The sequence below is a fragment of the Coregonus clupeaformis genome, chromosome 15 (assembly GCF_020615455.1).
Source record: "Coregonus clupeaformis isolate EN_2021a chromosome 15, ASM2061545v1, whole genome shotgun sequence".
In the NCBI taxonomy this organism is placed as follows: domain Eukaryota; kingdom Metazoa; phylum Chordata; class Actinopteri; order Salmoniformes; family Salmonidae; genus Coregonus; species Coregonus clupeaformis.
Window position 1 is genome coordinate 16,899,734 of NC_059206.1, and position 23,752 is coordinate 16,923,485.

Sequence of the window (23,752 nt, forward strand, 5' to 3'; positions counted from 1 at the left end):
AAGTATTCAGATATATTTTATTTGAAAAGACAAGAAGTTGAATATTTTAATGTAGGCCTATTTGGAAATACACTTGGAAAGTATTTAACCCAGGTATTTGAAAATATCATTTGAATAAACATTTGTTTTATTATTTTTATTTTATTTTTTATTTTTTACAAATAACCATTCAAATAATCAAATACTGAAACTTGTTTTGGGCTGTGTATTTGAAAATACTCAAATATATACATCTATTTTAAATATTTATACTCAAATACACATGTATTTGAACCCAGGTCTGTACTGGATATCAGAAAAATAAAGTTTATCGATTAAATATGCATAGGTTCATATAGCCTATGCTTCAAAATCTGAGTAATTGATAGCCTCAATTTACAACAAATTAGCAAAGGAATGAGTCTCCAACGTAGGCCTACAATAACGTGGTTTCAAGGTTCACAGATTAGTTAATTGTCTGTTGATTCAGGGATTGGTCCATTGGATTCAGGGATTGGTCCATTGGATTGATCCAGCTAGTTATCACCCAGAAGTGTCTGTTATATATTATTCATGTGATACTAATAAAATATGCCCATAATGACAGCCTACCGACCTCCTCTTTGATCCTATTCTGTAATCTTAATTTGCAGTTAACACTGTTAAAAATAAAAATATATAGCTAAACAAAATATTGCTCATTTTATATAATGGTTTTAATTTGATTAAAATCGTAATAGGGCATTTATAATAATGTAGGTCCGCGTCCATGAGTAGTGCTGCTCCATTACATGTTTTCCAGGCTCCTTAGTCGCAGTTGGAGGAAGTGGGGCTTTTACAATTAACTAGGGCTTGTTTCTGAGAATACACAACACAGCCAACGAAATGGAGTAAAGTCTACTGTTTTTACTGGGACTCAAAAGGGATAACAAGAGGAAATCGGTGCCTCTTCGAGGACCGTAAACAAACAGGATATCAAACGTTCTCCCGCGTCGTCAGTCTGTCGAATGCACAGATCCCGGCTGCGGCTCGTGCTGATTGAGGAGCAGAAACGTTGGATGGTCACAACTTTACCGAGGAAGTCACTGACAGGCAGCAAATATTACCAAGTTATATGCACTTAGGTTGTTCGTTTAGCGTTCATTGCCTGTTGGTCAGCTAGTTAGCAAGCTGTTGGTCGCCAAAAAAACACTCAACTTCTACTTGAAGACTCAGTCGCGAGGAACCGTGGACGGTTACCAAGCTAACTTAACTAGCCAATTTCCTCCAACGCCCCCTCCCCCATCATCACAGCTAGCTAGCCACTGGTGTCTCCATGCCAGACAGACCACAACACTGGGGTGAAATAAATTATTATGGCTAATTGTGTGCGGTTTCGTTGGTCTCTTTGGAAATAACATGGATTTGGCTGAAGATCAGGATTCGTTAGCTAACTGAGCTGGCGAGCTAGCTAGCGAACTGGATGAGTGGGTTTCGTGTCGGTGCTATAAAGCGGTTGTGTTAGCTAGCACTAGTTTGTTACATATGCTACTGTAGCTACTTAGATCAACTAGCTCAAATTCAGCTACCTACTGGCTAACTCGCTACCAAGTAGCAACGGTTTTCACAGCAGCTAGGAATAACACTTCTCCCTGGCTGAATTTACAGTTTAAATATTGCATCTAACGTCGTTAATGCCAACAACTGATTGCTTGTTCTCGTTAGCTAAATTCGATAGTTGTCGCCAACGTTTAGTTAGCTAAAGTAGATTTTAGTTGGGAATCTAGCAAATTGTTTCAGCATTGTTTTTGCGTGCTGGAATATTCTGCTAGCAACCTGCATCTATGTGGTTTGATTGATGTCCTCTTTCTGAAAAAGTAGATTGTAGCCAGACTGGAAGCCAACAACGGACGATATGAAAACAGCGCTGTGTAGGATTATATGCCAATAAGACAATTGTTTTTCATTTAGGTGAATACGTCTGAACCTAACTACTTTATTCGCTAGTATCTAGACTATTCATTCGTCAGATTTTTTTTGTGTTACAGGCGAGCTGGCTTGCTCTTGTTATTTTAGCTTTCTACCCCGTCATCGTTATTACACGAGGATGTCTTTATCGGATGCCAATTCGATAGAATTGATACAACCCATCTTTGTCGACGTATAAAGTCATGTTTTATTTTGAAGCAGATGCGACAAGACGCAATTAGGAAGCTTGAAACATACGTCTTACTGGACTACCACGTACCGCAATATTACAATTTTAGCTTTCCAATAAGATAAAACAAACTATATAACTAGGATCAGTTGGGTTTGACAGTTATTAGCTAGCTGCCTTGCTAGTTCGCCACATCTAGCAGGTGGGCCATCTAAATAAGTGAAGCTCTCTGAAAGGTGGTAAACGAAATCTCATCAATCTTGTCTGGCCACATCTGCCATTGAAACCACTACCATTTTTTTGCACACACAAAAATACCCAGATGATAGATATTTTTTTTTTCTGTCACAATGGTTGTGTTTTGAGGGACCGTGTGTGCCGAACCTAGAGGAAGAAAACGACACGCTCCAGTCGATGGTCGCCTCTGTCATCCGCATAGCTGCCTCGGTCGCCCAGGTTGGATTTAAATTCTAACCATTTTCAGTGGACATTTGCTTGATTAAAAAAAAAAAAACATTCCCACGGCTGGTGTTGTATCGACTCCGTCGAACCAGGGTTGAAGATGGCGGACCTCGAAGCAGTTCTCGCGGATGTCAGCTATTTGATGGCGATGGAGAAGAGCAAATCTACTCCAGCGGCCCGAGCGAGCAAGAAAATCATACTGCCTGAATCCAGGTACATGTAACTGCTCACCCGCCTTGTAGGTTCTGCTTCGGTCAGTCAATGTTTGTCTACCTGTCAAATTGATGTATGTGTGTATGGCCATATAGGGAGATGGAAGTCCTATCTCATTGAAACCTGTCGGTCAGTTACAGTAACTCGCTAATAGGAAACTATTTGTCAACTGTCTCCATTAGGCCACTCCAGGGTCCCTACCATCCGAGGCCCTAGCCCTCAAATCCACATTAGGCCAAGTTGCATCTGACGTAATGCCATCGAGAATTATATCATTTTAATGAAGCTCATTAACGATGTGTTCTGAAGACCAGACCAATAATCATTCCAGCTAGCACCAAAACAACCCATCCATTACCACCACCTCCATCCGGTGGCAGCATCTGTTTCTTTTTTTTAACTAGTGGCTTAGAATGTAAATAATATGCTGTTATTTTCATCTGATACATTCATCTGTTAGGACTACCAGTATCTCTCTTTTTGATGGAAGAGATGGCAGGAGGAGTCTTCTGTATCCATCCATTGACATCTGCATATCTCTCCCCTTCAACTGCCTGAATCTACCCATTTACAGTTTTGACATTTAGCAGACAGTCTTATCCAGAGCGACTTACAGTAGTGAGTGCATCCATTTATGTACTGGTCCCCCTTGGGAATCAAACCCACAACCCTGGCGTTGCAATCACCATGCTCTACCAACTGAGCCACATGGGACCTACAGCAATCACTGGTGTTTTTGACCAGCTATTTGTAAACAAACAGGTTTTTAAATGATAAATACAGGCCTACAGGCAGGCAGCTACCATTGGGACGTTGTAGGCTAATGTGAGGTGATGGAAATTGAGCGTTAGGAGAGTGTGATGTGTGCAAGGCCTTTGATGCCACCATAGCAACACCTTCTGTCAGTATGAAGCCTTTAAGCTCCAACAACACTTGCTAACTGCTACACTACATGACCAAAAGTATGTGGACACCTGCTTGTCAAACATCTAATTTCAAAATCAAGGGCATTAATATGGAGTTGGGCCCCCCATTTTCTGCTATAACAGTCTCCACTCTTCTGGGAAGGCATTCCATTAGATGTTGGAACATTGCTGCGGGGACTTGCTTCCATTCAGCCACGAGCATTCGTGAGGTTGGGCGATTAGGCCTGGCTCGCAGTCGCCGTTCCAATTAATCCCAAAGGTGTTTGATGGGGTTGAGGTCAGGGCTCTGTGCAGGCCAGTCAAGTTCTTCCACACAGATCTCGACAAACCATTTCTGTATGGACCTCGCTTTGTGCACGGGGGCATTGTCATGCTGAAACAGGAAAGGGCCTTCCTCAAACTGTTGCCACAAAGTTGGAAGCACAGAATCGTCTAGAATGTAATTGTATGCTGTAGCGTTAAGATTTCCTTTCACTGGAATTAAGGGGCCTAGCCTGAACCATGAAAAATAGCCCCAAACCGTTATTCCTCCTCCACCAAACTTTACAGTTGGCACTATGCATTGGGGCAGTTGGTGTTCTCCTGGCATCCACCAAACCCAGATTCGTCCGTTGGACAGCCAGATGGTGAAGGGTGATTCATCACTCCAGAGAACGCGTTTCCAGTGCGCTACCACTCCAGCCGATGCTTGGCATTGCGCATGGTGTTCTTTGGCTTGTGTGTGGCTGCTCGGCCATGGAAACAATTTCATGAAACTCCCAACGAACAGTTATTGTGCTGATTTTGCTTCCAGAGGCAGTTTGGAAGTCGGTAGTGAGTGTTGCAACCGAGGACAGATGATTTTTACGCGCTTCAGCACTCGGCGGTCCCGTTCTGTGAGCTTGTTTGGCCTAACACTTTGTGGCGGAGCCGTTGTTGCTCCTAGATGTTTCCACTTCACAATAACAGCACTTAGAGTTGACCAGGTCAGACATTTGACGAACTGACTTGTTGGAAAGGTGGCATCCTATGATGGTAAGGCCATTCTACTGCTAATGTTTGTCTATGGAGATTGCATGTCTGTGTGCTCAATTTTATACACCAGGTGTGGCTGAAATAGCTGAATCCACTAATGTGAAGGGGTGTCCACCTACTTTACATTTACATTTACATTTTATTCATTTAGCAGACGCTCTTATCCAGAGCGACTTACAGTTAGTGAATACATATTTTTTTATACTGGCCCCCCGTGGGAATCGAACCCACAACCCTGGCGTTGCAAACGCCATGCTCTATCAACTGAGCTACATCCCTGCCGGCCATTCCCTCCCCTACCCTGGACGACGCTGGGCCAATTGTGCGCCGCCCATGAGTCTCCTGGTCGCGGCCGGCTGCGACAGAGCCTGGATTCGAACCAGGATCTCTAGTGGCACAGTTAGCACTGCGATGCAGTGACTTAGACCACTGCGCCACTCAGGAGACAGATATATAGTGTATGTCTCTGTAGCAGCCCATACAAAGATTGTATCCCTTTCTTAGGTGTAGTTGGTAGTGTGGAGAGGTCCTGTTGTCTGTGACCTTTAGATAAGATTCATGCTAAACTGCTTTCTATAAGCACTTTGGATATGTGAGAATACCTACTATATAAATAAAATGCCTTACTATAACTAAAAACCAATTTGACCTTTTCAGATTAGGCTACACCTTCCTCTGAAAAACCTGCACACACCAGTTTAGCGTATAGCTGTACATTTTATTTTAGGTTTGGGTGTCTAGTGAGCTGTTAGTCAGACTAAGGGAAAGAGGATGTGGTGGAGGGTTTTGCCAGTGTAGAGTTGACACCGATGGCTTTCTCACCATAGATTTCTCAGTGTGAATGTAAATGTCAAACGTACAGCTCAAAGGAGATCGACGTGATGAACGTGTGATAATGTAAAAAAGTGTCTGACTTGTAGTCTAGGCTCAGGATGTATAACGTCTAGGTCTAAATCCCTCGCCAAGCTTAGTCCTAGTCCTCACCAAGCTTAGTCCTAGACCTCAAAGCTTCAGAAGCACAGCACGTTATGCCATCTCTTCCATCTATTGATTGCTTTATTAACTTTTCTCAGTCATAATATTCAGTGTCATGCTGCGCAATGACCATGGATACAATCACTTCCTCAGTTGTTTCTGATAATGTTATGAATTTCCTTTAATCTGAGCAATCCTAACTGAGGTTTATCATTTGTTCATCATATAGCGTAGACACTTAAAGTGTAGACCTGACACGATTCACTATTCTACCCGACAGAGAATAATTTATATTCTACAAAATACAATCTATATCAGAACTTTCTGTAATGTTGCACTTGAAGATAGAACTGTCATGAAAAGAGCTTTAGGCCTATTCCTTATTCTAGACCTGTCCATATATTTCTGTCTGAACTTTTTGCGAACCTGGTGTTTGCAGCAGCACCCCACTGCGTGATGGGAGCTGTAGTGCAGACAGACATCTTCACCACTGACTGACCACCTCAAGGGATCAGATCAGCAACACACAGGGACCAGTTTCCCAGACCCAGAGTATACCTAGTCTTGGCCTTAGCACTTCTGACAGAGATTCTCCATCGATCACGCTTTTAAGTCCACGAGTAGGTTTAATCTGGGTTCAGGAAACTGGCCCTAAACATAACATCCCTTTTAGTGAAATTCAATATTAGTCACATCTATTGATTAAATCAAATCACGAACTGGGCCAAAGTTAGCCTACTAAGGGATGACTGTGTTTACAGACCCCGCTATGTGTGTTCAGGCCACGCTGAATCATACAATGGCCATTTGGCAAAGCCACTGGTTGATTTTGTTGTTTGCTTTAGATGTGGTCAATGAACAGGTCCAAACTGCAGCCTTGAACCCATTTAGACAAATGTTATTTTACTTTTCTACATTGATCTCCTATTACAGCCAGAATCTTTTCCACAATGGCTGATGTAGATGGTGTAGACTTTTGCTCCAGCAGAGCAGTAACACACCTGATTAATCTTATCAACTAATCATCATAGTCTTCAACCAAGGCTTTGATTGGTAGAATCAGGTGTGTAACTGCTTGGCAGGAACCTAAGCTGTTTGGAGAAAGATGTTCTGGTACTGAGAAACTATTATTTAGCTACTTCCGTTAAAGTGTTTGCGTTACAATTAAGCGAGGCTACTTCTGTGAAAGTGTCTAAATGCGTTCTATCCAGTCAGTCAGGCTTCTGTGACTTCCTCATCCTCTGTCTGAGCTCTGTCAGACCCTAAGCTAGTGAACTAGCTGTGTTGTTAAACTGAGTAGGCCTTCAGTTGGTTTCCCCATGTGCAGAGCGAGTTCACTGCCCCCACATTTTAAGCAGGGATTTACATTAAGGGTTGCCCTATTACCTGGTGCAAGTGTCCTGATCAGTCCTGCAAGTTGAGCCTGCTCTGAAGCTGGCCCCATTGGGCTTATTTTTTTATTTTCTTATTTTTTGTATTGTTTTTACTGTCAACAACCAAAATGCAAAGAATTCCATTCTTTGTGGTTCCTCCCCTGTGTGTTGAAAATTGCTACTTTACATTTTCGGGCAAGTGATCTTACTCCTGACTTTCCCAATGGGCGAGTGCCTATCAGACCTTAATGTCAATACCTATAACGGGACCATTTACTCAGAAATCATAGTTCTTCCTCAGATGGGTTAATTCCTAATTTGGTGTTGATCTCACTACACACATTAGAAGTGTGCAGGCAGGCCTCAATCTCAAATGGAAAAGATTGCCTCTTCAAATCAGCATTGGAAGAGGTTTCTCCTCAGAGGTCAATCTCTGTGTACTGTCTACTGCTTCTTCTACTTTTGGTGTGTGTGTGTGTGTGTGTGTTTATTGTATCTGTTTGTATTGAGCTTGTAGAATTTGAATTTGATTGCTAATCGTCCATTAGGTATTTGTTTACAGGGCTGAGGAGATAAGACACTATTCTTCTGTGATAAAAGAGTGTGTCATAGGTGTGATAGTGGGGTTTGCTTTAACAATGACTGAAGTAGTAAGGTATACATGGCCTGCTCTTTATGATTAGGCTGATTTAGTGTGTGTGTGTGCGCGCTGAATCCAGGATTACCAATACAGCACAGCGGGCAATACCACAGCAGATTGAGAGAGAGCATTAATACCATCAGGCCAGGGTCAGGAGGGTCAGCAACATTACTACTGTAGTGGGCTGTGTTGCATAGGCTAGTCCTTCCAAGCGTCTAAAGTGGACATAGTGACTGGCTGTTAGCCTACTCTGCAACCCCACCCTCCCAGAAACAATTATTAGATTTTGAATTGTCTGATCCCTGCCTGGGTTCAAATGGCTTTATGGGAATGATTTATTTTAATTTTATAAGGCTTTAAAAGATTATCGATGGAAAAACCGGTGTGATCTCCTGAAATTGGCTATGATAATAATCCGACTAGAGAGGGAGAGACAAGGGGGGATATAGGCTACAGAGGGAAAGAGGAGTGCTGAGAGCCAGCGTTGGTGTGTGGAGTGATTTGGAGATGTGTGTATGTGGGATTTGTGTGTGTGTTTTAGCTCTGTACAGTGCCTTGCAAAAGTATTTATCCCCCTTGGTGTTTTTTTCTATTTTGTTGCATTACAACCTGTAATTTAAATTGATTTTTATTTGGATTTCATGTAATGGACATGCACAAAATAGTCCAAATTGGTGAAGTGAAATGAAAAAAAAAAATAGTTTTCAAAGAATTCGAAAAACATTTTTACGGGAAAGTGGTGCGTGCATATGTATTCACCCCCTTTGCTATGAAGCCCCTAAATAAGATCTGGTGCAACCAATTACCTTCAGAAGTCACATAATTAGTTAAAGTCCACCTGTGTGCAATCCTAAGTGTCACATGATCTCAGTGTATATATACACCTGTTCTGAAAGGCCCCAGAGTCTGCAACACCACTAAGCAAGGGGCACCACCAAGCAAGTGGCACCATGAAGACCAAGAAGCTCTCCAAACAGGTCAGGGACAAAGTTCTGTAGAAGTACAGATCAGGGTTGGGTTATAAAACAATATCCGAAACTTTGAACATCCCACGGAACACCATTAAATCCATTATTAAAAAATGGAAAGAATATGGCACCACAACAAACCTGCCAAGAGAGGGCCGCCCACCAAAACTCACGGACCAGGCAAGGAGGGCATTAATCAGAGAGGCAATAAAGAGACCAAAGATAACCCTGAAGGAGCTGCAAAGCTCCACAGCGGAGATTGGAGTATCTGTCCATAGGACCACTTTAAGCCGTACACTCCACAGAGCTGGGCTTTACAGAAGAGTGTCCAGAAAAAAGCCATTGCTTAAAGAAAAAAATAAGCAAACACATTTGGTGTTCGCCAAAAGGCATGTGAGAGACTCCCCAAACATATGGAAGAAGGTACTCTGGTCAGATGAGACTAAAATTGAGCTTTTTGGCCATCAAGGAAAACGGTATGTCTGGCGCAAACCCAACACCTCTCATCACCCCGAGAACACCATCCCCAAAGTGAAGCATGGTGGTGGCAGCATCATGCTGTGGGGATGTTTTCCATCAGCAGGGACTGGGAAACTGGTCAGAATTGAAGGAATGATGGATGGCGCTAAATACAGGGAAATTCTTGAGGGAAACCTGTTTCTGTCTTCCAGAGATTTGAGACTGGGACGGAGGTTCACCTTCCAACAGGGCAATGACCCTAAGCATACTGCTAAAGCACCACTTGAGTGGTTTAAGGGGAAACATTTAAATGTCTTGGAATGGCCTAGTCAAAGCCCATACCTCAATCCAATTGAGAATCTGTGGTATGACTAAAAGATTGCTGTACACCATCCAACTTGAAGGAGCTGGAGCAGTTTTGCCTTGAAGAATGGTCAAAAATCCCAGTGGCTAGATGTGCCAAGCTTATAGAGACATACCCCAAGAGACTTGCAGCTGTAATTGCTGCAAAAGGTGGTTCTACAAAGTATTGACTTTGGGGGGGTGAATAGTTATACACGCTCAAGTTTTCTGTTTTTTTGTCTTATTTCTTGTTTGTTTCACAATAAAAAAATATTTTGCATCTTCAAAGTGGTAGGCATGTTGTGTTAATGAAATGTACTTGGGGCTGTGCGTATGTGGTCTTTGGAGTTGTTTGTGTGTGGCATTTGGAGTAGTGTGTTTTGTGTTTAGCTGTGTGTGTGTGTGTTTATGGTTAGAGCTGTGTGTATGTTTGGAGTGAGTGTTTGTGTGTTTGGAGCTGTGTATGTTGGCGTTTACACAGGCAGCCCAATTCTGATATTTTTTTCCACTAATTGTTTTTTTGACCAATCACATCAAATATTTTCACATGAGATATTTTTTAGAGCTGATCTGATTGGTCAAAAGACTAATGAGTGAAAAAAAGATCAGAATTGGGCTGCCTGTCTGTGACGTTGTGGAGATAGCGCATCGCTGCTACATTCTCTTTGTGCCGAGGCTTTGCCTGCTGGCAGAGAGGTGAGATTTTGACGGCAGCCCTGGAAGCGATAGAGAGGAGGAGAGGGATGGGGGAGGGGAGAGGAGAGGAACGGGCGCTGGTACTGTTTGAGAGAGAGATCAGCAGGAGAGACAAGAGATTATGTGTGTTGTGCGGTAGGAGGTGAGGGAATAAACTAGAAGGATAAAGAGGGATGCCAGCGAGAGGGAGGGGTTGTTGGAGTACAGCAGTTACAGGAGGCAGGTTCAGATCCAGAGAGGGAGGACAGTCTGGGAGGACAGTCAGGGAGCATCACATTCCAAAAACAATGGATAGATGACAATTCTTTGCAAATATGACATTCTTTGGAAATATAACCAATTGTCAGTGCTGCCCTCCGCGGACCTCGTTGAAGACTGAATGCGGCCCCTGGGGCAAAGCGACTTACACTGGATAAGAGCGTCTGCTAAATGACTAAAATGGAAAATGGAGTTTGACACCCCTGGTCTAAAGTATGCAAGTCATATCCTTTTTAAATCTAAGGGAAGTGCACAATTTGTAAGTGTGCGCCAGTCTAGAAGAGTCAGTGGATTGTGATTGGCCAGTGTAGCAGAGAGTGGATAGTGATTGCCCAGTATAGCAGAGAGTAGATTCTGACAGGACAGTGTGCTGTCTGCTCTATGGCCCTGTCCAGAAACAACCCCTAGCCCTCTACTCCGTAGGGCCTAGGCACTTCTTGCATCTGAAATAATTGGATTGTTACATTATTGTAGTAGCTCCACCTTTTCCCCTGATTGGCTACTCTGAGGAATTTGCACCAAATTGCTTATTTAGATCTTCACAACAAGTGGTCCTCTGTAGCTCAGCTGGTAGAGCACGGCGCTTGTAACGCCAAGGTAGTGGGTTCGATCCCCGGGACCACCCATACACAAAAAAAATTATGCACGCATGACTGTAAGTCGCTTTGGATAAAAGCGTCTGCTAAATGGCATATTATATTATAAGTGTCCACCAGGGACTAGGGGTTAGCTAGGCTGCTAGTTGTTTCTGCAGCAGGCAGGCATGCCTATGACTCACCCCTGGCCTCCAGTGAATGAGGAAGAGTCAACTTCCTGTATCCTGGTTCCTGTGGCTCAGTTAGACAGAGGAGAGCTATTACTGGACTGGGTACAAGTTGGCCTGTAGGCACAGATCCAGGCCCAGCTATGTTACTACTGATACTATTGGTTAAATTCTTACCCTGGTTTTAGCATTGGTGCTAGGCTAGCATTAGCCATTGTGTTATAAACTAGTAGTTAGTAGGAGTGTGAAATGAAATTGGGATCCTTAACATTAAGAAAAAGTTTTTTCCACAATATTTCAATCACAGTGCAGTTATCACAAAACATATTATTTTCAGTTTTACAGCCAAACTAGACTATAAGCTATATGATTATCTGGGTAGTTCGAGCCCTGAATGCTGATTGGCTGACAGCCGTGGTATATCAGACCGTTTACCACGGGTATGACAAAACATATATTTTTACTGCTCTAATTACGTTGGTAACCTGTTTATAATAGCAATAAGGCACCTCCAGGGTTTGTGGTATATGGCCAATATACCACGGCTAAGGGCTGTATCCAGGCACTCCGCGTTGCGTCGTGCATAAAAACAGCCCTTATCCGTAGTATATTGGCCATATACCACAACCCCTCGTGCCTTAAGAGAGATTGTAATGGCAATAACTCTGCCATGGTTCGTTAGACAAAGTCTATGAGGAAAATGAATGGCGTTTTTGGACATATGCCGAAAATAAGGTCTGTGGTATACACCGGCTTAGGAGATTTTATACGTTCGGTTCTGAGATAATCTTCATCAGCTAACGTCACTTTTTGTGAATTTTGAAGAATTTATGTAATAAAAAAAACACATCACATAAAGGCTTCAGGTCATGTTAACAGGCTGCTATTATCTCATAGAACAAAAGGTATAACATCTCCTAAACCTGTGTTAACCTCAGACCTTATTTTCAGCGTTTATTCATTTGACATTTTAGTAATTTAGCAGACGCTCTTATCCAGAGCGACTTACAGTTAGTGAGTGCATACATTATTTATTTTTTAATACTGGCCCCCCCGTGGGAATCAAACCCACAACCCTGGCGTTGCAAACGCCATGCTCTACCAACTGAGCTACATCCCTTCCGGCCATTCCCTCCCCTACCCTGGGCCAATTGTGCGCCGCCCCATGGGTCTCCCGGTCATGGCTGGCTGCGACAGAGCCTGGATTCGAACCAGGATCTCTAGTGGCTAGCACTGCGATGCAGTGCCTTAGACCACTGCGCCACTCGGGAGATTACCGAACCTTATTTCCCCATTCGTTTTTCCCATAGGGATGGCTGAACAAACCAGAGGTAACTTATTTCTGGGTATTAGGACTACAAGCTGGCAATCTCAATAAAGGCCTGGGGAAAGTTGTGTAATTTAAATAAAACCAGAGAGGAAGAGGCAAACTTTAGGCTACTTTGGTGAATTTGCAAGGCATGCAAGACCAGACATTGCGAGATACAGATTACCAAGATGTATGCGCACACTTCTTTCTGCCTGCACCCTCCTCACCATGGCTCGCCTGCGCTTTCTCTTCGCTAATGATGCGAGTGTGTGTTCAGTCTTTGATCTGTTGCGTATAGAATATCCTAGCCCAGGAGTTTTCAACTCTTATCCTACGAGGTCCGGAGCCTGCTGTTTTTCTCTTCTACCTGATAATTAATTGCACCCACCTGGTGTCCCAGATCTAAATCAGTCCCTGATTATAGGGGTGCAATGGAAAAAAAGGAGTGGAACTGGCTTCGAGGTCCAGAGTTGAGTTTGAGGGTCCTAGCCTATTCATTGATGATAGGTCCTGCTTTACTGAAGTAGCGAGACATTGCAAGCCAAGAAATTGCAATATACAGCTTTTGATTGCCGATAGATAGGCCTAGTGCATGCTTCTGACTGGTGGCCGACCAGTCAATGTAAATAGTCCGGGTGGCCATTTGTTTAATTGAAAGGTAATATTTTGAGAGGTTAAATGAGAAGGTGGTGAAATGCAAACTTTGCAAGGTCGAATTGAGGTACAGTAATGGTAGTACAGGTGCAATGCTTAACCATCTGAAAAAGACGCACTGTGAGACCCAAACCATTGCTGGCAGCAGCACAGCTGCATTGGGAATTCATGTGGAATTTAATGCATTTTTCTTATTGTTTTTGAAGGAAAATCGATCAAACTAATTTCTGGTTTTCTCCGTTTGTCACATCACTAGTAGTTAGTGTCTTTGTGAGCATCAGCCACTGTTTTACTACAAGTTAGTTAGCATTGGTGCTAGCATCAACCAGTATGTTATATGCCTACTAGTACTTAGCGTTTTCGCTAGATAATCATCAGCCTCTTTTACTACAAGTTAGGTGGTAGCATCTGCCGCTGTGTTATAAATTAGCTAGTACTTAGCGTGTCCTCTATCAACCACTGTTATACTTGGTGCTAGCATCTAGGCTTGGGCGGTATACACTGTATGCCGGAGTATTTGGAAATAGCCACAGGATGGTTTTTCAATACCGTCAATACTGTTATACAGTGGGGGAAAAAATTATTTAGTCAGCCACCAATTGTGCAAGTTCTCCCACTTAAAAAGATAAGAGAGGCCTGCAATTTTCATCAAAGGTACACGTCAACTATGACAGACAAATTTAGATTTTTTTTCTCCAGAAAATCACATTGTAGGATTTTTTATGAATTTGCAAATTATGGTGGAAAATAAGTATTTGGTCACCTACAAACAAGCAAGATTTCTGGCTCTCACAGACCTGTAACTTCTTCTTTAAGAGGCTCCTATGTCCTCCACTCGTTATCTGTATTAATGGCACCTGTTTGAACTTGTTATCAGTATAAAATACACCTGTCCACAACCTCAAACAGTCACACTCCAAACTCCACTATGGCCAAGACCAAAGAGCTGTCAAAGGACACCAGAAACAAAATTGTAGACCTGCACCAGGCTGGGAAGACTGAATCTGCAATAGGTAATAGCAGCTTGGTTTGAAGAAATCAACTGTGGGACCAATTATTAGGAAATGGAAGACATACAAGACCAATAGTTAATCTCCCTCGATCTGGGGCTCCACGCAAGATCTCACCCCGTGGGGTCAAAATGATCACAAGAACGGTGAGCAAAAATCCCAGAACCACACGGGGGGACCTAGTGAATGACCTGCAGAGAGCTGGGACCAAAGTAACAAAGCCTACCATCAGTAACACACTACGCCGCCAGGGACTGAAATCCTGCAGTGCCAGACGTGTCCCCCTGCTTAAGCCAGTACATGTCCAGGCCCGTCTGAAGTTTGCGAGAGTGCATTTGGATGATCCAGAATGTCATATGGTCAGATGAAACCAAACTATAACTTTTTGGTAAAAACTCAACTCGTCGTGTTTGGAGGACAAAGAATGCTGAGTTGCATCCAAAGAACACCATACCTACTGTGAAGCATGGGGGTGGAAACATCATGCTTTGGGGCTGTTTTTCTGCAAAGGGACCAGGACGACTGATCCGTGTAAAGGAAAGAATGAATGGGGCCATGTATCGTGAGATTTTGAGTGAAAACCTCCTTCCATCAGCAAGGGCATTGAAGATGAAACGTGGCTGGGTCTTTCAGCATGACAATGATCCCAAACACACCGCCCGGTCAACGAAGGTCCTGGAGTGGCCTAGCCAGTCTCCAGATCTCAACCCCATACAAAATCTTTGGAGGGAGTTGAAAGTCTGTGTTGCCCAGCGACAGCCCCAAAACATCACTGCTCTAGAGGAGATCTGCATGGAGGAATGGGCCAAAATACCAGCAACAGTGTGTGAAAACCTTGTGAAGACTTACAGAAAACGTTTGACCTGTGTCATTGCCAACAAAGGGTATACAGTGGGGGGAAAAAGTATTTAGTCAGCCACCAATTGTGCAAGTTCTCCCACTTAAAAAGATGAGAGAGGCCTGTAATTTTGCAATATGTTAGGAGATAAAGAAGACGGCATTCTTCATTTCACCCGTCACAATTTGTAATTATGATGCTTACCGGTAGTCCCCAGTCACGTGGTGTTTGTTTACAAGCACACAACGACGAGAGACTGGATCCTTGTGAGTCACTCACTGTTGTGCAGCATGCGCCAGGTGATCTAGTTACAGTATGGTATTCACAACTAAATGTTTGCCAGCTAGATATCGTATAACTTAAGTTAACTGTCTAAAATGTGCTTAATGCTCTGCAGTTGTGCATTTGGTTTGCTAATTCAGTTGCTAGTTAGCAATCTAGCTAAGTGGTTAGCTTCTTCCAAAATCAAGCTTTTCTTGCCGGTAACAGCAGAGAATCCCCTCCTGGATCATTCACCTTGCTGTCTAATATTTGTATTGTGCGTGCAGCAAACTGTGAGTAGTATGTTTGTTACTTGTATAAACTGGGATGTCTGTCCTGAAAATGTTCGCAATGCGCTCGTTAGCGTTCTCTATGGAATTTTACATGTACTTGTTAGCATTGGTAACCTTCGGATTACAAAGGCTCAGTGGGGTTTGAAAATAGTGCCCCTTGTGTTCAGTGCTGGTATTACCAATTATCCCGGTATGGCACAAGGTCGTTATGAAGGTCTGACAATCTGGATACCGCCCAAGCCTACTAGCATCAGCAGCTTGTTATGACGTGCTAGTTAGCATAATCTAGTATGATCCTTTTATTCAGTCCTATCTGAGTTTAACAAACCATCATTCCGTTACCATGGAATTGCCCAAAACCATACCATTCACACCACATTAATGATATCAGGGGAACAATGATCCACAGGGAATCACAAATAAATTGGGCTGTGTGTGTGTGCCTGGCCTCCTGCCCGCCCAACTCTAGTGGGTCTGCAGTTGAAGTGCTTTGCTCAGAGAAAACAGAAGAAACCCCATTGCGTTAATCAACAATACAATGAACAACAGACGCTGGTTATCACTAAACGGTTTGTCAAAAGACTGAGATTAAAGGAGATGAAAAAACAAAGAAACATTTGTTTTGGTTCTGGATCATATCAGCTGTATCAGTGTGTGGCACACACTCTCTTTGCCACTGGCTCACTGGCAGTAGTAGACACATCCAAGATCTCTTTCTCTCTTCTCCCTCCTCCTTCCATCTCTCTCATTCTCTCCTTAACCACTCTCTGTCCTCTCTCTTTTCCCCGTACGTCTCAGGCCAGGTGTCTGTCTGGCCAATGTGCTGCCATGTGGAAAGTGCTTCCCTCCTTCTGCCGTGTGCGTGGTAACGTTCCCCTCCCTTCTCGCCTGTGTGTGTGTTAATGGGCCCATGGAGGGGGTGCCGCCTGTGTGTGTGTTAATGGGCCCATGGAGGGGGTGCTAATTGATTCATTCTCCCCAGTCCTCCTCTCATTAACACCCTCTCCCAGGGCAAGCTGCTGTTCTGTTCCCCCCCTGCTCCTCACCCTCCTGCTCTCCCCCTGGCCTCCCCTCTGTCAGGGGACAGGTGGCAGGGAGGGAGAGGCCCAAACCAGGGCAGGGATGAGGAATGGAGGTGGAGGGGAGCAGGGAGAAGAGATGAAAGGATGAGAGGAGAGGACAGGAGAGATGAAGGGGGTGAAATTTGGAGAGTAGAGCCTGGGCAGGGAGGAATAGAAAGAGGTTTTGTAGTGGGACTTGAGTCCATACTCTGTGATTTCATCTATGCCTTGTCTGGGTTTGTCCCTTCAAATAGGCTCTAGTTTTCTAACAATGTGGACCTCATTGTAACCTTATGTCCTATAGGGGATGAAGAGAAGGATGTTTCTAACATTGTACTCCCCTTTCTCGCCCCTCTCTCTTTTGACCAGTATTCGCAGTGTGATGCAGAAGTACCTGGAGGAAAGATATGAGCTGACGTTCGACAAAATATTCAACCAGAAGATCGGTGAGTAGTCTGTGTGATAAAGAGCACTATTGTCATTAAAATAACCAGACAACCACGAGAAATATAGCACCAAGTCAGATACAATTACACACACACACACAACAATGTATGCTCTGAGGGGAGCTGTTGTAGGAATGGGCAATATGGCCTAAAAATGGTTTCTCTAAATAAGTTTTGTTGTACAATTTAAAGGTAAAATACACTGCATTTCAAACAGTCAGCAATAATATAATGAATGCAATTATAACTTGGCTAAATATAAGCCTTCCACAACCATAAGACCCACTAATAATTATTTTATTAAACTAGTTTAACCTGCTTTTTTGCGATCACTGATCTGTCTTTCAAGTTTGTCTATGAAAATGCCCTTTTTGTTACAAATGTAACCAGAACATGCACATTTACTTCTGGTAGCAGCATTATAGAAAATGAACACCGGTCTCATAAACAATCTCACAAGCCCAAGTACTAGTGAGTAGCCAGCTAATCTTTATAGGAATCTTTATGTTTCAAATTTAGCCAACTTGGATGTATTTGCTAGCTAACAAGGCAGAACAGTTGAATTGTTATGAACACACTATTTTTTCCGTCTCCAACTGTTTGAACAGCATGCTAACCTGTCCACTTTGTTCAGATGTTGAAATCAAGTGGCCTACCTTGTTTCTCAGAATTTGAACAAGTTGCCAATTCCTTATATAATTGTGTTTTTCTGCTTATTGCACATTTATAAAAAACCAACTAGACAAAGTATAACAGTCTGTGGCCATAATACTGCTAGCGGTACCGCAATGCCACGCGCAAAAAACTGAGCATTAATCTTCCAGAATCAATGTTTATTGATACTCCCGTTTTAGTAGTGTCTGCTCTGTGCGCAATTTGAGCAGTTGAGACATACAAAGGGTATCGTTAGAAAGGTTTACTTCTCCTCTATTACAGTTAAATAATGTCTCAATGTGTTTTGGTGTCAATATGACTGATTCTGTAGGACCAAATCTCAAATGCAAATAGCGAATTGAAACCGCTTGTCAGAGAGTAAGAAATGCTTTCATCTTTGTTGTGTGAGTGGCAGAGGGAGGGGCTTGTGTGTGTGTGTAAACAGAGAGGAAGAGGCGAAGCGAGAGGTTCCACTCGCCAAAATCTGTCCAAAATAAGCACAATGTGTTTCTATGGGCTTATTTTGGACCTAAGTTTTTCGCCTGCCTTCCCGCCTTTGGGAAAATGACTCCCATTGTTAGTGCGGAGACATGAGCATCTCGTTATTATATACAGATCTCTGGTGTAAATGGGAAGGTGCACAGAAGGAGCGAAGGAGACTAGACCAGAAAGACAACATGAGAACAAGCGGACATAAACGCTCATAAAAACAAACAAAAAACTAGATTCTTGCGATACAGGCATTTGGAATATCGCGCAAAAACATACATTTGAATTCATCAACTTAATTTGATATCGTCCAGCCCTAAGCTGTTGTCTTGGGATAGGTTGGTGATTGAGTTAGTGTGTGTCCTGTCTTGCCCGACAACACTCTACTTCCCTATCCAAGATGCCATCTGTATGAGGCTGCTGGTTGGCTAACCATGTTCCTGCTCTTCACATGCTTACAGATACTGCTGATCAGTGGTAACTAAACGGTTATTCACTGTGGCCTACCTAAAGCACTATCTATCTATCTCTAGCTTTTGAAACTTTTCCTGTGACCCAAAACCCATTTTGTAAACTGAATCTGTGCTTGTAGCCAGGACCAAGTCTCAGCCACCTGTCACAATAGTGTGCTGCGTCGCCTGGTTTCCACTAGTATCACAGACAGTGAGACACAGACAGTGAGACACAGACAGTGAGACACAGACAGTGAGACACAGACAGTGAGACACAGACAGTGAGACACAGACAGTGAGACACAGACAGTGAGACAGTAGCAGCTGCCGGTACCATGGGACCAGAGCCCTGCAGCTCTCACTAGCTTTACTTACTGCTCGCTAGCTTACTGCTGCTCTGCTCTCTCTCCCCTCCCCTCAGAGACTGCTGCGCTAATTCTCTCTCTCTCTCTACCTCTCACGCTACCCGTCTCTCTTTACCTCTCTCACTCGCTCGCTACCTCTCTCTTTCTCTCTCTAGCTCTACCTCTCTCTACTTCCCTCTCTCTCTACCTCTCACGCTACCCGTCTCTCGCTACCGGTCTCTCTCTACCTCTCTCTCTCGCTCGCTACCTCTCTCTTTCTCTCTCTCTAGCTCTACCTCTCTACTTCCCTCTCTCTCTACCTCTCTTTTTATTTACCTGTCGCTCTCTCTCGGTGTGATAGTAGGGTCATGGGTTTTAGAGCCTACTGTTATGCTGCTGCTCTCTGACACAATAGAGGGATTCTGTCTGCTGGGCCACCACCATGTCAACCATACCATTCATTCATTAGCTACCTGCAATTAACTAGAACCTCAACCTAACCACAACCCACACGTGCAAACACATTAGGGCTGAGAATTGCCAGGGACCTCACGATACGATATTATCACGATACTTAGGTGCCGATACGATATGTATTGCGATTCTCATGATTCTAGATGTATTGCCATTCGATACTGTGATTTTATCGCGATTTGATGTTCCAAACATTTCTCACCATATGTCTGCTGCAGAGGGACGAGAGAGCCTGAGAACATTTGTATTAATCATTATGAAAACAGCAAACTAGTGCAAAAATATTTTGATATTGTCAAAACGGTAGGATATATCGTAAAAAATAATATTCCGATATGTAACTGTATCGAAATGTTTTTCTTCCCCATCACTAAAACTCAACAAATCACCAACCTATATAGATTCTACTCACCCAGCCATATGTGTCATCCGTGTGTGTATGCATGCTCTAGTCATGGTGAGCAAGGTGCACTGTCATCGTATTGGCTAACACAGAGAAGAGGAATAGGTGGGGGTGGGGTTACAGTGGGGGAAAAAAGTATTTAGTCAGCCACCAGTTGTGCAAGTTCTCCCACTTAAAAAGATGAGAGAGGCCTGTAATTTTCATCATAGGTACACGTCAACTATGACAGACAAATTGAGGAGAAAAAATACAGAAAATCACATTGTAGGATTTTTTATGAATTTATTTGCAAATTATGGTGGAAAATAAGTATTTGGTCACCTACAAAGAAGCAAGATTTCTGGCTCTCACAGACCTGTAACTTCTTATTTAAGAGGCTCCTCTGTCCTCCACTCGTTACCTGTATTAATGGCACCTGTTTGAACTTGTTATCAGTATAAAGACACCTGTCCACAACCTCAAACAGTCACACTCCAAACTCCACTATGGCCAAGACCAAAGAGCTGTCAAAGGACACCAGAAACAAAATTGTAGACCTGCACCAGGCTGGGAAGACTGAATCTGCAATAGGTAAGCAGCTTGGTTTGAAGACATCAACTGTGGGAGCAATTATTAGGAAATGGAAGACATACAAGACCACTGATAATCTCCCTCGATCTGGGGCTCCATGCAAGATCTCACCCCGTGGGGTCAAAATGATCACAAGAACGGTGAGCAAAAATCCCAGAACCACACGAGGGGACCTAGTGAATGACCTGCAGAGAGTTGGGACCAAAGTAACAAAGCCTACCATCAGTAACACACTACGCCGCCAGGGACTCAAATCCTGCAGTGCTAGACGTGTCCCCCTGCTTAAGCCACTACATGTCCAGGCCCGTCTGAAGTTTGCTAGAGTGCATCCAGAAGAGGATTGGGAAAATGTCATATGGTCAGATGAAACCAAAATATAACTTTTTGGTAAAAACTCAACTACGTCGTGTTTGGAGGACAAAGAATGCTGAGTTGCATCCAAAGAACACCATACCTACTGTGAAGCATGGGGGTGGAAACATCATGCTTTGGGGCTGTTTTTTCTGCAAAGGGACCAGGATGACTGATCCGTGTAAAGGAAAGAATGAATGGGGCCATGTATCGCGAGATTTTGAGTGAAAACCTCCTTCCATCAGCAAGGGCATTGAAGATTAAACGTGGCTGGGTCTTTCAGCATGACAATGATCCCAAACACACCGCCCGGGCAACGAAGGAGTGGCTTCGTAAGAAGCATTTCAAGGTCCTGGAGTGGCCTAGCCAGTCTCCAGATCTCAACCCCATAGAAAATCTTTGGAGGGAGTTGAAAGTCTGTGTTGCCCAGCGACAGCCCCAAAACATCACTGCTCTAGAGGAGATCTGCGTGGAGGAATGGGCCAAAATACCAGCAACAGTGTGTGAAAACCTTGTGAAGACTTACAGAAAACGTTTGACCTGTGTCATTGCCAACAAAGGGTATATAACAAAGTATTGAGAAACTTTTGTTATTGACCAAATACTTATTTTCCACCATAATTTGCAAATAAATTCATAAAAAATCCTACAATGTGATTTTCTGGATTTTTTTTTCTCAATTTGTCTGTCATAGTTGACGTGTACCTATGATGAAAATTACAGGCCTCTCTCATCTTTTTAAGTGGGAGAACTTGCACAATTGGTGGCTGACTAAATACTTTTTTCCCCCACTGTATATTGCATAATGGCGGGGTGTTATTGTGGTCTCTCTCTCTCTCTCTTGCTATCTCTTGCTCACTTTTTCTCTCTCACTCTTTCTCACTCTCCTCATATCCTCTTTAGCTGTGTCTCTCTATGCTGTGAATGGGCTGAAGACATCCTCACACTCACATACACTACATGACCAAAAGTATGTGGACACCTGCTCGTCGAACATCTCGTTCCAAAATCATGGGCATTAATATGGAGTTGGTCCCCCCTTTGCAGCTAGAACAGCCTCCACTCTTCTGGAAAGGAATTTCACTAGATGTTGGAACATTGCTGCGGGGACTTGCTTCCATTCAGCCACAAGAACATTAGTGAGGTTGGGCCAGCACAGAATCGTCTAGAATGTCATTGTATGCTGTAGCGTTAAGATTTTATTTCACTGGAACTAAGGGGCCTAGCCTGAACCATTGGGGCAGGTAGCGTTCTCCTGGCATCCACCAAACCCAGATTCGTCCGTCGTACTGCCAGATGGTGAAGCGTGATTCATTACTCCAGAGAACGCGTTTCCACTGCTCCAGAGTCCAATGACGGCGAGCTTTACACCACTCCAGCCGATGCTTGGCATTGCGCATGGTGATCTTAGGCTTGTGTGCGGCTGCTCGCCCACAGAAACCCATTTCATGAAGCTCCCGACGAACAGTTCTTGTGCTGACGTTGCTTCCAGAGGCAGTTTAAAACCCTGTAGTGAGTGTTGCAACCAACTATTTTTACGCGCTTCAGCACTTTTTCACGTTCTGTGAGCTTGTGTGGCCTACCACTTCGTGGCTGAGCCATTGTTGTTCCTAGACATTTCCACTTCACAATAACAGCACTTACAGTTGACTGGGGCAGCTCTAGCAGGGCAGAAATTGGACGAACTGACTTGTTGGAAAGGTGGCATCCTATAATGGTGCCACGTTGAAAGTCACTGAGCTCTTCAGGAAGGCCATTCTACTGCCCATGTTTGTCTATGGAGATTGCATGGCTGTGTGCTCGTTTTATACACCTGTCAGCAACAGGTGACTGAAATGGCCACTAATTTGAAGGGGTTTCCACATACTTTTGTGTATATATAGTGTATGTGTGTGCTTACACACACGGCACGCACACAGCTGTGTGTCCCCAGGGCCTAGGCCGTGTGTTAGACCATGCCCACACATGTCAGGACCAGAGCATGTGGGGAGGTTAGGAAGGCCTCTGGCATGTTACAGACATCCAGCCCTTGCTCTCCATCTCTCTCGCTCTCGTTTGCCATCTCTCACTCTCATCTCCATCTCTCACGCGCTCTCTCTCTCGCTCTCTCTCCATCTCTAGACTCTGCTCTCCCCACTGTCTGACTCTCACTGGGTTACTGGGAATATGTGGATACTGCACTGCAGTACAGAGATCACTCCCTCCTTCCATCTCTACCCCCTCCCTCCCTCGATCTTCCTCCTGTCTACTCCCTCCCTCCTAGCAGGTCATGCCAGAGTGTGTGTGCTAGTGTGTGGCGTGCCTGTGAGGGCCTGAGAGGAGAGAGAGGCTCCTTCCTTCTCAGATACACCGCACACACACACGTTAGCAGTCATATGGCAGTGTGAGACTTTATTTACAGGCTGGTGCACAAAGCTGATGTACATCGTGTTCAAGATGGCTGACTGTGATTGGCTCTCTTGTGACTGGAACACTAAGCTATGGTTGGTTCTCTGGGTGGAAGGCTAGCTCCTTATTTGTGTTCCAGAGACCCCCAGAGCTTTCTCTTTCACTCCCTCTCCTCTCTCTTTGTCTGAATAGTTTCTTTCCCCTCTGTCTTTTACTCTTGCCCTGTCGTTCTCTCTCTCTCTGTCTCTCTCTCTTTCCATCTGTCAGAGTTCTGGAATTGATGATGGAGAGTTTTACGTTGCTTAGCAACTGCTGGTTGCCATGGGAACTCAGCAGAACTCTCGACGACAGGGAAAAATGAAATGGATTAAAGGAGAAATAAAAAATATGATGAGAACGGAGGAGGAGAGGAAATGGTGAAGGGGACATTAAACAAGAGCGATAAAGGCCAGATGCTAGATGGGTCCACGACCCAGAATGCACTGGGGCTGCCCGAGGCCATCGGGCATGGCTTGTGGGGTGGGGCAGTCTTAATAGTCTACAGTGGCCT

At 43.9% G+C, this 23,752-nt stretch overlaps 1 protein-coding gene across 1 annotated transcript in view; it reads left to right on the forward strand.

Annotated features, from left to right (window-relative positions):
• The first annotated feature begins 790 nt into the window (after positions 1–790).
• LOC121582681 (beta-adrenergic receptor kinase 2) overlaps positions 791–23,752 on the forward strand; it is a 63,812-nt gene continuing 40,850 nt past the window's right edge. Inside the window, exons 1-2 of the mRNA XM_041898663.2 lie at positions 791–2,791; positions 17,001–17,077. Of these exons, the coding sequence (XP_041754597.1) occupies positions 2,679–2,791; positions 17,001–17,077 (190 nt within the window). The 5' untranslated portion in view covers positions 791–2,678. The remainder of the gene's footprint in view (positions 2,792–17,000; positions 17,078–23,752) is intronic.